The sequence below is a fragment of the Centroberyx gerrardi genome, chromosome 11, assembly GCF_048128805.1.
Source record: "Centroberyx gerrardi isolate f3 chromosome 11, fCenGer3.hap1.cur.20231027, whole genome shotgun sequence".
In the NCBI taxonomy this organism is placed as follows: Eukaryota; Metazoa; Chordata; class Actinopteri; order Beryciformes; family Berycidae; genus Centroberyx; species Centroberyx gerrardi.
In genome coordinates this window covers 31,030,496-31,045,416 of record NC_136007.1, presented here as the reverse complement: position 1 = coordinate 31,045,416, position 14,921 = coordinate 31,030,496, and the positions used below count along the sequence as shown (strand labels likewise).

The 14,921-nt window shown below is 41.3% G+C and overlaps 1 protein-coding gene across 1 annotated transcript in view; it reads right to left on the bottom strand.

Moving 5' to 3' along the window:
• Nucleotides 1–6,063: 6,063 nt before the first annotated feature.
• Nucleotides 6,064–14,921, bottom strand: part of dyrk1aa (dual-specificity tyrosine-(Y)-phosphorylation regulated kinase 1A, a) — a 32,001-nt gene continuing 23,143 nt past the window's right edge. Inside the window, exons 5-10 of the mRNA XM_071926950.2 lie at nt 13,552–13,838; nt 11,468–11,614; nt 11,196–11,336; nt 10,788–11,091; nt 10,117–10,223; nt 6,064–9,595 (exon numbers count right to left, since the gene is read on the bottom strand). Coding sequence (XP_071783051.1) covers nt 8,984–9,595; nt 10,117–10,223; nt 10,788–11,091; nt 11,196–11,336; nt 11,468–11,614; nt 13,552–13,838 — 1,598 coding nt within the window. The 3' untranslated portion in view covers nt 6,064–8,983. The remainder of the gene's footprint in view (nt 9,596–10,116; nt 10,224–10,787; nt 11,092–11,195; nt 11,337–11,467; nt 11,615–13,551; nt 13,839–14,921) is intronic.

The window sequence follows — 14,921 nt, the reverse complement described above, 5'->3', positions numbered from 1 at the left end:
GAGTAGATGAGCTACACCTGTGGGCCAGCCGGGGAATGGAGCGATTGGCTGAGAGCAACGAGACCCGGCCTCTTCTACGATTGTGGTGGTGACCAAGGGGGCGGTAGGTGGAAGGACGCCAGCGGATCGGGTCGGAGGAAGACGCAGCTCTTGGAGCAGGGATGGGAACAACTCTCTGTAATGTACTCTCTCTAATCCGTCAGAAAAGAGACAGTCGTTTCCTGACTCCTTTTGCATGTGAGTAGCTTAATAGTTGTTGCGTTTTGTGAAATGTTGTTGTGTTTTGTGAAATGTTGTTGTGTTTTGTGAAATGTTGTTGTGTTTTGTGAAATGTTGTTGTGTTTTGTGAAATGTTAATTTGTTTTGTGAAATGTTGTTGTGTTTTGTGAAATGTTAATTTGTTTTGTGAAATTTTAATTCGTTTTTGAAATGTGTTTTGTGAAATGTTAATCTGTTTTGTGAAATGTTAATTTGTTTTTTGAAATGTTGTGTTTTGTGAAATGTCGTTGTGTTTTGTGAAACGTTGTTGTGTTTTGTGAAATGTCTTTGTGTTTTGTGAAATGTTGTTGTGTTTTGACCCTCAGGGCCACCGTACACTTCAGAGTTCTACCAACCAGTGAGGATGAAGCAGGGATGGGACCAAGAGCCGGCATCCTGCCGTTTTGTAGGTAATGTTAGCTAGGCTAACGTTTAGCATAGCAACAACACCAGGGCTGTGGCCGGAATGGATCGCTATTCCCTCATTTGTATTTCCCTATATAGTGCTGCTCTATTAGTGCACTAATTAGCGGTAAATCACACATGATTAATGAGTGAATTCGGACACTTAATTCATCATCAACCTGCGTCTGCATTCACCAGTCGCATAAACAAATGTTTCAACTAACATTTGACAAGTTACCAATATTCCTTCAAAGCCAACCACATATGTCAGTAGCTGACATTAAACAGAAAAAAATATTCACCGACGTTCCCATCTAGGCGTTTTCCGACCATATGTCGGTGAATAAATATTCTATGCATCGGAGTTGTGTGCGGCTACTTTTTTCTGTTTATTTTCACACAGCCAGCACTTCGCCAATCCAGGTGTGTGGTTTCCTTCACGTTTTGGACTTCTCACTAGCTGACATTAACAAAAAACACGTTACAATAAGCTATGTACCGTATAACTTGCAGCTAGAGATAAATACTTTCCTGAACAGACCTTAATGTTAGCGTTAACGAGCTCAAATTAGCGTAACAAAACGTGCACTTATAATTAGTTATGAATTGGCAGTTAAAAGAAAACATCTTTAGAATAGCTTGACATCTTTTTGGTACCAAAAAAAGTTTATTTACTTGCATTTGTAAACGAGGTTTGGTGAAGAAGAGGATGCCATCATTATAAAACCACGGAAGGGTTACAACTTCGTTGCTTGGTAACAGATATTACAGTGCATTGTGGGAAATATGTAGTGCCCTCAAAATCATTCCATAATATCATTTTGCGATTCGGACACTAACAAAAAATGTCTGACGTACGTAATAGTGCCCTAAAATGCAGATAGTGATCCATTCCGGCCACAGCCCAGGAGACGCTCCCGCGCTCACCTGATCCAGCCAAAGCGCTCAGCACCAGTGCTTCAAGTGCTCAACAGGTCGGTTGGTGGACACGGCCCCTAATCTAAATGATGCCGCTGCCATGGTATCACATCATTTATCACGTGATTGGTTATCAGCTGCGAAACGCAGGGGAGAAGCGTATAGAGAGCCTAAGTCCCTCCCCTTCCGCTGTCCCCCATGGGACCTTATTTCGGAAAAAATATGTACGGTAGTCAACGGCGAGAGACAAATAATTGTTTGATCCCGTTTGAATTGTGCCATGACTTACACATATGATGTTTTGTCAATTTAAAAGATAATTTTGCAAGTCAAGAAAGTCGCAGTTTGTTGTAAAACAGTACAGTAACGTTTAGTTTTGTGTGAAACCGCTCAGTGAACTACATCTCTCGTCTCGCACAATATACGTCACCAACACCAACATGGAACGAAACATAGGAAACACACAGGCATCGCGTTAACGTTAGCCCCCACTGTACTAAAACTATCCTAAACCAGTTTAAATCCATTCTTACTGTCTACCTTCCAGGTTGTGTATAATACTCCTGCTATCTGAGAGGGACTTAGCTTCAGCGGCTCTGGGTAGCTTGTGGAGAGAGGAAGTTACGTCACTTGCGCGACTTTTGGGTGTGTAGTCTTTCTAATTACGTATTTTTACAGTCTTATAGTTCAACAGTTTTACGACAAACTGCGACTTTCTTGACTTGCAAAATTATCATTTAAATTGACAAAACATCATATGTGTAATTCATGGCACAATTCAAACGGGATCAAACAATTATTTGTCTCTCGCCGTTGACTACCGTACATATTTTTTCCGAAATAAGGTCCCATGGTGGTCCACCGGAAGGGGAGGGACTTAGGCTCTCTATAGAGATGGAACACGGCCAAAGATGCACTTTAAGGTACGACGCACTTATCTTAAGTGCTGTTTTGGGCAACCCGCATAAAAATCTACGAACCCTCTTAAAATCGCTTGTAGGAAACCTTCAACCACTAAGAGCAATAATTATTGCAAGGCCAGTTCAATGGGGTTAGTCTCATTTCAAGCCAGGATCATTTGGATATTTTCACATTTGTCAAAGACAAAAAAGGAGTATATTGTCAAGCAGAGGCCACAGCACTATTGGATTGACTTTTGGCAGACTTCACAACGGACTGAAGGACTATAGAGTGATTGACTGAACTGGGACTTTCCCTGGGTAAATCTGCATTTCATTTTGTTGATATTTTTGAATATTTGAGGATTTTTTGTTGGAACTGAACTGAGTTGGAATTAAATTAAACTGTACTGAAGTAAATGAAAGAAACCTTTGCATTATTTTTGTTTTGGACCCACACTTACACAGTCACTCTCCACATGCACGCATCCATACATTTCATTGCTGATTTCAGCATCCCTGCTTTACTGTGTAGCAAGCGGTGTTGGGTGGTAACACTCAGTATCACGTTACAGTAATGTGATTACTTTTTTCAGTAACGAGTAGTGTAAGGGATTACAATTTCAAATTCACTAATTACATTACAGATACTAATCCCAGTAATGCTCTGTTACTGTGTTACTTAAGCCTTAACCCCCCTTCAGTCTTTTCTTTTCACTCCTTTGAAAGTTTTTTTTACTTTTACTGGAAGAGGTCTGGTAATGTAGTTTTTACCTGAGTGATTCCGTGATCCATCAGTAATTTATGGAAGTAATAAAGTAATACATGTACGCCATCCAGAGAGTGGGAAACCCAGGGACATTTACAGGGAACAAAGCACCAAATCCGCGGACTGTCCCTGGAAAGCGGGGGCTTCTGGTCACCCTAACACTAAACATGTAAATTATTTCACATACCTCCGTTCTTTGTAGAGACGCAGCAGGCATAGCGGTCGACTGAAGATGAGGTACTTCTGTTTTTCTTCCCTGGACTTTTGGACGGTAATCGTCTGAGGAGAAATGTTCACTACACATCCAGACTATACAGAGGAGTTGACATCCAGTGATTAGGCAGAGCCTCTCTGGATCATGCCGTTTGTGAAAAGTCACAGTTGTATTCCGCAATGATGCCTGGTCATGGAGTCTTACAGGCTTCTCTCTGTTGAAGCATTTTTAAAATATCGGCGCTAGGGAAAGAAGCTAGGTAACAGTAGATAATGACATATTTAGGGGAACTATTCCTTTAATTAATTATGTTAGCGACATCAAGCACACAGCCCATCAAACTGTAAGGAAGCATCTCTGTACTCATGACAGAATTTTTGGGTGAAGTATTCCTTTAAGACATTCATTTTCCCAGCTGTTTCAAATGGCTCTGTACTGTGGAGACTATAGTGCTGCTCAAAAGTGATGCATTGTTCTTGCTATGAATCTTCGGGCTTTGGGGCTAGTGGGTTTAAAGGAATAGTTCACTTTGTCAACTTTAGTCTCTGTTCTGTGTATTCTGCATGGTATAATACATGCAGTGTTTCACATTTTATGGCATTTTTCATTATTATTATGACATCAAACATTAATTAAATTAATTAATTAAATCAAATCTCGCGCTTTTATTTTGAAGGCTAAACGGCCAAACCGGAAGTCTGGATCGGTCTCCGTCCGTTAGTTCGTTCGTTAGTTTGTTAGTCACACTGTAATGTTGACTTTGTGCCGCTAGGGGGCGTTATTGACAATGAATGGGGACTCAGTGGTAAAGCAATACAGTTAAAGTTATCATAGGTAACATAGTCTACACACGCTACACACTTGGAGACATCAGACTGGGTTGATGTGAAATGAGAGTCAATGGAGAATTTTTGGGCAAACCTCTAACCACAAGACACTGTAGTTATTGTACAGTTGTTGGACTGTTGTACTGTTATTGCACTCATCACTGCACTACCACTGTGCCGTCAGTGTTGACTACTTATATCATATTACCACTTACCTACTGTGCAATACCATATATCACTTATCATTTAGCATTTATATTATTCATAACACTCACGCTCCTGGTGTTGTATGTTATATTGTATATTGTATTATAAATTGTATTGTAGTGTACATTGTGTAATGTACGGATTGTATTTATTGCATATTGTAGTTCTTATATTTTGTACTGTATTGAGTAAAAACAGGACAATTAAAGTTACATTTCAAGATATAACTTGTAAGCCTAATTCTGAGGAGAGTAGGCAACAGAAATATATGGTCAATCTGTCCTTTCATTGTCCCATACGAAAATGCTTATACAATTTCACTCATATTTCAAGTACACTCAGCAATCACTGACTGACCCAAGGGTGGAACTACATCACTGGTGGGAGACAACATGTTTACTATTTGCTTGTTCGAAGAAGAGTTACACATGTAGTTCTCCTCGTTCTCGCATCTCGGGTGCACGCAAACGTGAACTTTTCAACAGCTAGAGTGGCGATTTCAGCTAAATAATGGTGTAAATGTCGGTCTTTTCAAGTCACTTTGGGATCGTTTGGCTTCCGGAGACTTCCGAGACTGCATGGAGCCATTTTAAGGTTATTTTCCGTTATTTTTTGAACCGTGAAGTCAGGTCAAGTTGGGTCCCCAGCAACTTCAATTGTTTTGGAGAAGGCTTCTAGGCTGTGGAGCTCAGGGACTGCTGTATGGACTAATGGACCCGAGTTTCAGCTGGCATGGGGGTGAGTAGATAATGACTGAATTTTCATTTTTGGGTGAACTATTCCTTTAACAGACCAACCTTAAAAAGACTACTTAATGCATGCCCAGCACATCCCATCTACACCCAAAGAGGGCACTATGAATAAGCTGCCCCCTCTTACAGGCTCTGGAGACGCCGTTTAATCTGCCCTCTCTCTAACATCATCAAAGAGTTCCACAACCCAGACTGGCCAAATATTAAAACTGCATTCTTTGACCACCTGTGCCTGTCAAGGTGTTATACCAAAACTGTATGTAGGTAAAACATCCCGTACCTTCTGTACAGGGATTATAGAACACAAAAAGCTGAAGCCTTTGTGAGCACAGTCTCCCCTGATGGACTGAATGAAGAACTTGACTTCTCATGCTTTCTTTAATCTGTTTTCAGTTTGCATTATTGCCTACGTAAATATTCAAATATGTAAATATGTACATATTTTTTGTACCAGTGTAAATGTGTACTGCCAGCATCCCACTACAGTCGTTGTTTGGGCTGTCTGTTTTTTCCTGTTTTTCCCCTTCTCCTGTTTCTAGGGACCACCTACCTCGACACTGTTGACGCTGCCTGAGGAAGACTGCTAAGCTTGAAACACTTAGCTTATCCTGCATGTAGTATAGAAGCCTTTCACTGTGTTCTATTTTGCTCTTTATGTACCTTATTGTTTTGTGCCAACCAAGCAATACATTTTCATCCTTTGCATTAAAGGCCGTGGAAGCCCTTATTGTTTCCCCTCTGTTCTCTAGTGGATACATGGCAAGCAGAGCAGAAATCAGACTTCAAAGATGAGTCAACTTAATATGTTTGTCAACAATGTATATTTGTAGATGATTGGTTTCCACTTGTATGTAGTGGTAGCATCACCGCAGAAGCAGAAGCCAATTATGTGAATGAAAAATAGTTTCCCTTCATCCATGTACAATGTGATCGGATATAATCGGTTTTATATTAAACCATCACTGTCATTCAGTTTAATAGACATACACCCACACACTATACCCTGTCAATTCAATCTACTCACTACGATCAAATTTGAAACCCTATATATTGTGAATTTGTACTAGCATTAAGTACTTTGTCCTGGAAACACCATTACTCATTGACTGTCACAGAAACAAACAAAAAACAAAACAAAACAAAACAAAAGAACCTGGTCTTCACATTTACTTAAATGTAATGAAAATACAATTATGAAAAAGTAGTGAGTTCTAAGCTTCCTTTATTAAAAAAATAGATATATACATGAACTCTATTTCAGCTATTAAAATGGGGTTGAAAAATTAACAACTGAAATCTGTTCATCTTCATGGACTCCTTGCCTCTAGCCGATTTTGCCACATTTCCATTTTTGGAGCTGGCTAAAATGTTGGCCATGTTGTTTGGCGTTCTCTTCAAGTATTACATTATGACAGTGGAGTAACTATAAAAATCCAACAGGTGAGACTAACCTGTCACAACTGCACCACTAATTTCCTCTTGGATTTTACACCTATGCTAGTTTCAGTAAGACATGTAGATCTTCAGCTAGTTTGAGCAGTATGTCCTTTCAAAACCTTAACATTTCTGAATGTGTTCAGTGCCTCTGCAGCTAGATCAATTTTGGGTCTCTTCAAAATCAAGGGAGGAAAGGAGGAAACATTTTAGCCACTGTCGAAGACTGCCAGAAACGCTTTAATGCAGCTTTAACCAGATAGATAGGCACATTTGAAACAACTTCTAAATCACCAATTGAAGGATTAATGCACCAATGTCGAGATTTAAGCCTCTTCCACCTGACTTGTGAAGACAAGGACTGGCCTTGTTTCACAGCTCCCATGCTGATACTCTGGAGCCTGCAGAGTATCAACCAGCATGGACATCCAATGCCCTTAAAGTCCTTAATAACAAACAAAAAAATAAATAAATCAGAGAATACACAAAAGTCAGTATGTCACCTGCATATTTCTAAACACATTTTTGGAGACTCCAGTGATGACAAGGGACATGCACGGTGTTGCATTGTGCTAAATGTTAAATCGCCCAAATATTTTGTGAAAGGCAGGGGTTACTGAAATCAATTTATATTGCACTGTAGAGCAAACTAACAGATTATTTTTCTACTAGTGATAGTTAAAATTGCTCAGCATGTAATAGAGTATTGAGGATGTCTCCTGTTGTGACGAGTCTTGCCAATTTTTGTTTAGATTGTGCAAAGTGACGAATGCACTTCCATTGTGTATATTATTTTTGTTTTCTTTTTGTTTGGCTTTTTGAGGAAACCTTACAACCAACCTCTGTCAAGGATATAGCTAACAGTAAATATACTGAGTTCAACAACAATTCCAGTTTTGCCTAAGCAATAGATACAGCCATTTTTACTAACATTTAAAAAAAGGTCTTGAAACTTGTCAAAGTGCAGAACTGCTACATTATTTGTTACAGACATCTATGTGCCATAAAAACCACTTTGGTACAATAAATTATCAAAAGGGGAAAAAAAACAAATTTAAAATTCACAGCATAATTGTGAGGCTAAAAAGCTGTCACGTACAGTTCTGCGTGTTTTCATTTCCAAGATGAACTGAAGACATTTGAGCACAAGCTCTGGTGAAGAACTAAATGCTGAGGAAAGAAAGCCAACAAAAAGCAGGAAGGGACACAGATATAGCTCATCCCATAGGTCTGCCAAAATACAAAACCAAAAACGATCAAAACAACCACAACAAAACTCTGAGCTTGCAAGGTCTGACAAGAACTCTTGCAAGTCAAAAATTTGAGTCAAAGAAAGGCCTTGATTTAAATCACCATTATCAAAACACCTCTTCCCTTTATGGTTTGTTTAGAATCAACAGGTCTTTCAAATGTCAAAAATACAGGAAAGCTTTTTTCTAATTTAAACTATAATGTCCAACATTTTATGCTCAAACCTCTATCCCTCCCACATTTTGAGTCCATAAATCATAAGGCCAAAGGTTAATTTAAAAACTGCTGTTGCCTGGACATCCATACTGTATGTTTGAGTAATTATTTCTCCTCTATGGGAATTCACAACCAGATGCCTCAGAAGCCCAGCACTCTGCTTCCTTCTGTCGTCCTCGTGTTGCAACAGTACCAACCTTCTGTAACGATGCGCAGGTTTACCCACAGCCGACTGAATCCGCTCTCAGCAATAGATGCACAGCGAAATGGAGTCCAGTGTATCTACGCTATCTCTCTGCCGCTTCGCTTGTGTACTTTCTCAGCAGGGAAAGTGAAAAAACATAAATATGGAAGAAATGACTCTCCTGAGGATGAAAAAAGAAAGAAAAATGTAGATGTGTGGTCAAGAGTTGCTGACTGGAAATGTAATGGCAAACAAATCCCATTTGCCCATTTTGGAACAACAAACCTTTAGGAATAATGCAGACCATGCAGTTGAGTTGACTTAAAATGATGATGAATGCATCTTAAATACTGATCTGAAGTGCTGAATGTAATTTTGTTGTTTAAAAAAGAAACATTCGTAATACAATTCCCTATGAACACTGAAAATGGTGGAACGGAAATGCTAAGGTGAGAACCATATGAGACAAGTGCAATGGTGGGGTTTGGGGAAAGGTTAGTAAAATAGCGGGCGCTATGCATTTGTAGATCAATAATAATCCCCCCTCGTACTTTTTAAGCAGCTTTTATCTCTGTACCTTTTTCTTTTTTGAAAAAACACCACCATTTAAAAAAATAACCACAGAAAACTCATCCTATTTTCATTTTAGTCATGAACTGGCGACTGAACTCTGCATGCAGACCCCGGCTATGGCCGACTCGTCTCTGTCCGTGGCCGGTCTCATGGCTGCTGGATAGGTCGGCTGGGCCACCATTCCAGTCTCCTGTCTGGGGTTGGAGAAGGCTCCCAGCCCCATGCTGCCACTGTGGCCAAAGTCTAAGGCTGTGTTTGCAGGGAGGGGGCGCAGCTGGTAGGCCTGGTTCCCAGTGGAAGAGGAGGACGTGGAGGATGAGGAGGCAGAGGAAGACAGCGAGGTCATGGATAGGTGGCCGTGGGCCATCTCCACAGAGTCTTGCATGGAGGTGTTGTTGGTGGGTGAGTGGTAGCGATGGGCTCGGGGTCTCGCGGGACCGTGCCGCTGCCCGTGGAATTGGTGGGAGTGGCTGTGGTGATGGTGTCTATGGTGATGGTGTCCGTGGTGATGGTGTCCTTGGTGATGGAGATGGCGATGGGAGGAAGAGCAGGCCAGGGGCTGGAGGGCCTTGGATTGGTGTGGAGGCAGGTGAAAGGTGGTTTCCTGGACAGGATGGCTTTCTCCTGTCGCCACCAGCTCAGCACCATCACTGCTGGTCCAGCCCACCGGAGGGAAGTGCTGCCTGGCCTGCCACAACACACAGCACAACCAGGGATGCAAACACATCAGGGGTCAAAAAGGTGACAAAAACCCAAAGACACACTACTGCTAGAGGGGTCCAGAGCATGCTCCCCCAAAGAGAAAATTGTGAAAAATCAGTGTTTAAAAAGCCTATTTCTAGTAAATTTAAGAATCTATCAAAAATTAACTTTATGTTAAGTTAATGTCACTATAAAATCATTCTAAGCGTTAAGTTCAAAGAATGAACAGTTAAAAAACAAAGGGAATCAGAAGAGGAGGGTAGATAAATATGTATTAAGTGTATCACTACTAGAGAAACCCGAATCTGTCAAATTGGGTTTCCCTGGTGATAAGGCCGATACCTTTCAATAGATTAGATAAATTACCTTTTTGTACTTCCTTTCAACAGAGCTAGCATGTATTCATACTGAGCTGATCCATTTTGAAAATTTGTAGCAAATATTCATTAACTAATATTTTGGTGATCACATGACCTTGCTGTCCTGTTTGAGTTTAGCAGCACTGACCTCTGTGCAGAGGTTGCTGCAGTCCATGGCCTGAGCAGCGCTGTGTCGGTGCTGGTGTGTTGGGTCGGAGCAGGCTCGCCCACTGGTACTGGTCCCAGATGAGCCTCCTGAATAATAACAAACCAGCAGAGATGATCATTTCAGTCAAAGACTCCGGACTCCACTGTTCTTAACAATTTGAATTATTTTGGATTGTAAAGTACAGGTTATTCAACCATGTGCCATGGAGGGCTGAGAGTCTGGATGTTTTCTTTCCAACCAAACACTACAGCAGGTGATTTCACTGATTGTGATCGCCTCCTCTCTGCTAATCACTGAAATCACCTGGTGCAGTATTTAGTTGGAATGAAAACCTGCATACACTTGGCCCTCCATGGCACACAGTATATGGTACTGTATATGGTATATGGCACACCCCTGCCATATACCAGTGGTCGTCCCAGTCAACAGATCTCAAACCAGTTGAACACTTATGGGAGATTATGGAGCAGCCTGAGACAGCATTTTCCACCATCATCATCAAAACAACAAATGATGGAAGTGGAAGCATGGTGTCACATCCAATAGAGTTTCAAGTATTAGTATGCCCTATTAATACCCTATTAATGTTGGCATCTCTTTTATTTTGGCAGGAACCAGTAACTTGTAAAGGCTAAGGCAGTGTGATGTACCTGAACTGGAGGAGGTGCTGGAAGTGGTTCCCGAAGACTGGGAGTGCTCCAGTGCAGGGCTGGTGGACACGCTGCTGCTTGTGTTGGTCCCTTCATCAGCAGTCTTCTTGAAGAAGCTGTGCTGCAGTGCGTAGTAGGGCTGGATGCGACTCTTCTGGTCATAGTCCAGCATCCGCAAGATGAGGTCCTTGAACTTTAAGTAATCGGCAACGGCATGCCCCGACTCACCTGCTCGCCGCCCACCGGGACCCCCTGCCTCCACGCCGAGAATGCTGTGGAGCTTGCGGGTACCCGGCAGCTTATACTAGAGGAGGCCAGAGAGAGGGTGTTAGGACAAGGACATGTGACTGCCAAATGATATTTCCATTTTTATTTCCCTTTGACATGAAAGGCGTCTTATTGACATACCCTTTTACCATCTTTGGTCCTCTTGATACTCCATGTACTGTCTGACATTTTCTCAAAGAACTTCCTTGCTTTGGGTGCCAGGTCCAGTAAGTGGTTTGGGGGAACACCTAGCACTTCCACTATTTTGTTCATTTGATCCACCTTGGAAACAATGGACGCAAAATGTCACAGAGGAATGAAATAAGATTGCAACAACCAATGATGCACAATGGGGAAAGAATGAAAAAGATGATCTTCTCCTATTGGTAATGCCAACAGAGTCTCCTGCCTACCTCATTGGCTCCACTGAAGAGAGGTTCTCCTGTGTGCATCTCCACCAGGATGCAACCCAGTGACCACATGTCAATGGCCAAGTCGTAAGGCATGCCCAGCAGCACCTCTGGGGAGCGATAAAACCTACTCTGGATATACTGGTAGATCTAATGGGAGAAAATGGAGATGGGGATGACTAACTCTGGGCCAAATATTAGCCCAATAATGCCCTAAGCAGACAATAGAATGCAACATATTTCTTTTAGAAAGCAATGAGCAGATTCTCTCGTGCGACCCTGTGAGCCATTCCAAAACATAATCCAAAACAACAACGACCAACACGTAACAGGACGTCCATTCAATGTCCCGTCCATTCGTCCGTCCATCACACACGATGGGCCTCATGCAGGAAGCGATATACGAACAAATTTTCTCTTATTTTTGTTCGTATCCACGATTTGTTCTTATTTTGTTAGTACCCATTGATTTCTGGGATTCACCAATGTTTTCTTATTTTTGCTCTTCTCTTAGGTAAGAGAAACGAGTGGTTGAGAGCACTCTTACCAAGATAAGAAAAAAACATCTCGTTTTCACAGTCCACAAATTGTTTGTCCAACGCAAGGAAACATAAGTTTTAAATTTGAGGAACATAAAAAAACGCATCAATATCATATAATCAAATTTAGATGATTATATGTTTTAGAGTAATTATAATGATTGGATTATTAAATTTGTGGGCTAAAGAAATACTATTGGTCCATTGATCCCAATTAAGACTATAAAAACCCTTGGATGATATTGCGTGGTTCAGCTTCTGAATGGCTTACATACTGCTCTTAGATGCTTTGGCCATCCAGGCCTTACGCAGAGAACGCGTTTTTAGAGATCGCACAGATCTATTTGATGAGACGGATGAATAGCTGCTGAGCCGTTTCAGATTGCCAAGAGCACCTCTCCAATTCTTGGCCATGTGCCAGAGTATTTGCACACGGCACAACACCTGCCCTTATATGGTGTTTAGGGGGCGTTACCTATGCTAATAACAAACAATCGGCCACGCGCCTCCAATTTATGATCAAGTGGGATTCATCATTCAGCACACCTAGGTAAGAGCAGATTTGGATGGTTAAGAACGTTTGGTGCATCTGGAGTTGACTTCTCTTATTTTTTCTCTTTTTCTCTTAACAGAAAATTAAGAGAAAATATAAGAGAAATTTAAGAGAATGTTGCTGCATGAGGCCCAATATCTCGGACACCATTGATCCGATTTTGACAAAACTTTGGGGAATATGATGCATGTGTTCAAGGGGAGGTACTACATAATTTGGTCGCTCAATCATGTGTCGTGCAATATCTGAGACACCACTGATCCGATTTTGACAAAACTTGGGAAAATTATGCATCTCCGTTGCATTCCTGATTGGCCCAAGTGGGGAAGTACAATTACAGCTCAAATAAGGTGATGTATTACTGAATGGCCCAGACTTAATCATTTGTGGGGAATGACATGTTTACTGTTGCCTTGTTTCTATAGAGCTGAGCGACCACAGAAACTTAGCCAATGGGTGGATGGTCAACAACCTTGTTGGCTGAGAAAAGTTGGCCACAGGTGAACTGTTTGCGATTGTCGGCTGTTAATCGGATTTCGGCACTTCATTGTTTCCCTACTGATGTGATTTAGTTTCACAGACAATAGTTCCACCTGGCAAGTGCAAAATAGGCAAGAATAGGAACAGGAATAAATTGTCTCAAAAACAATGGTTGGAGAATGGTTGCATCCATTGTTGGGGTCGATGGTAAGCTCTGATTTTTTTTCTGTTAATTTTCAATTAAAGCTACCTAATTAGGGCTTCCTAGGTAGCTAATCAAAATGATTTAACATTATGAAAGGCAATACCAAAGCAGTGAAAAATACATGATTTTCTGGTTAAAAACTTTGTAGCTGCAAGAGACCACTACATAGTACAACATCGGAACCTTCCACAATCGGAACCTGTTGCACCACCCACAGTTGGTGAAAATATCAATCCATCAACCAAGTTGCTTGCAGTGTGAATGCATAGTGACAACTTATCATTCTCAGGCCCACAATCAGCATACACACCCTCTGTCCCAGCTGACAGGAGCTGCCAAAGTCGACTATCTTGATGGCACTCCTCTTGGGGTTGCAGAGCAGGATGTTCTCTGGCTTCAGGTCACAGTGGATGATGCTGAGTTCAGGTGTAGCCAGGAAAAGCAGCGCTGTGCACAACTGCTGGGCAAACTTGCGCGTGAGGTTCAAGGAGACACCACGGAAGTTGGTGTTGCGCAGCAAGTCATACAGGTTGTAGGAGAGCATCTCAAACACCAAGCACAGGTGGTTGCGGAACATGAAGTGACGCTTTAGGTGGACTGGTGAAGGAAGAAAAAAGACATAAAGTCTAAATATGCAGTAAATATATACAGAATTGTCGATCAAAGATGGGTGACTTAACATTTAAGGTAGTTGAAGACTTAGGGCTCTATTTTCATGATGGTGCATGGCAGGGCTTTGTGCCAGTGAAGTGCGAAGTTCATGTGTGTATAAAAAATTCCTTCTTAAAAGCTTACCCACCCTTTTTGTGGATATGTTGACCAGTCTGACTTTGATATAAATCCCTCAAACAAGAAAAATAAGATATATTGAATTGTGGGATTGTGGAGGCAGCCACATCATCTATAGATGTCAGGGACTGGCTGATGGATGAACCCCTCCTGTCATCAAACTGAGGTTTCAGCAATTTTTAAATTCAGTAGTTAAAGTATATGGCTGGTGTTTTAAATACATTTCTTATCATCAACAAATCTTATGAAAATAACAAAATCAACAATGCGTTTTCTCTACTCCCATTACTTTCCGACTTCCCACGTTCCCTTTTTATCCTTCAAACTGGAAGTCATTGGCTTCTGTCTAAACAGATAGAACACGTCCAAAAACGCGCCTGCCGGATCATTATTGGCAGGGCATATTCCAGTTATCAGGACGCACTCCAAACCCTTTCACTACCCACTCTCCAAGACAAAAGAACTACACTGTGTAGGGACTTTGCACAGAGCCTTCTGGACTCCTCCTTCAGGAACTGGCTCCCCCCCACCAGAGCCCAAATATCCAACCGACAGACCAGACAAAGCACACAATTACTGATTCCCAAGACGCGCACTGAAAGATACAGGAAGTCACCCATCCCTTTTTTAATAAGACTCTTAAATGAAAAACTATAAAATAAGGTTCAATTACCATGCTTTTATTTTGACGTGTGCATTGTAAATGCTCATGCATTTCAGTTTTCTGGATGTAAAACTGCCATATGAGTGTTAAATAAAAACTTGAACTTGAACTTGACCTCCAATTGTAAGCTAAAAACCTTTAAATACAGCTCACAAAGACATAGTTTCAATTTTTTTAATCGCTAACTGTTACCACTAAAAGTCAGGCTATTGTAGTTATTACCAAAT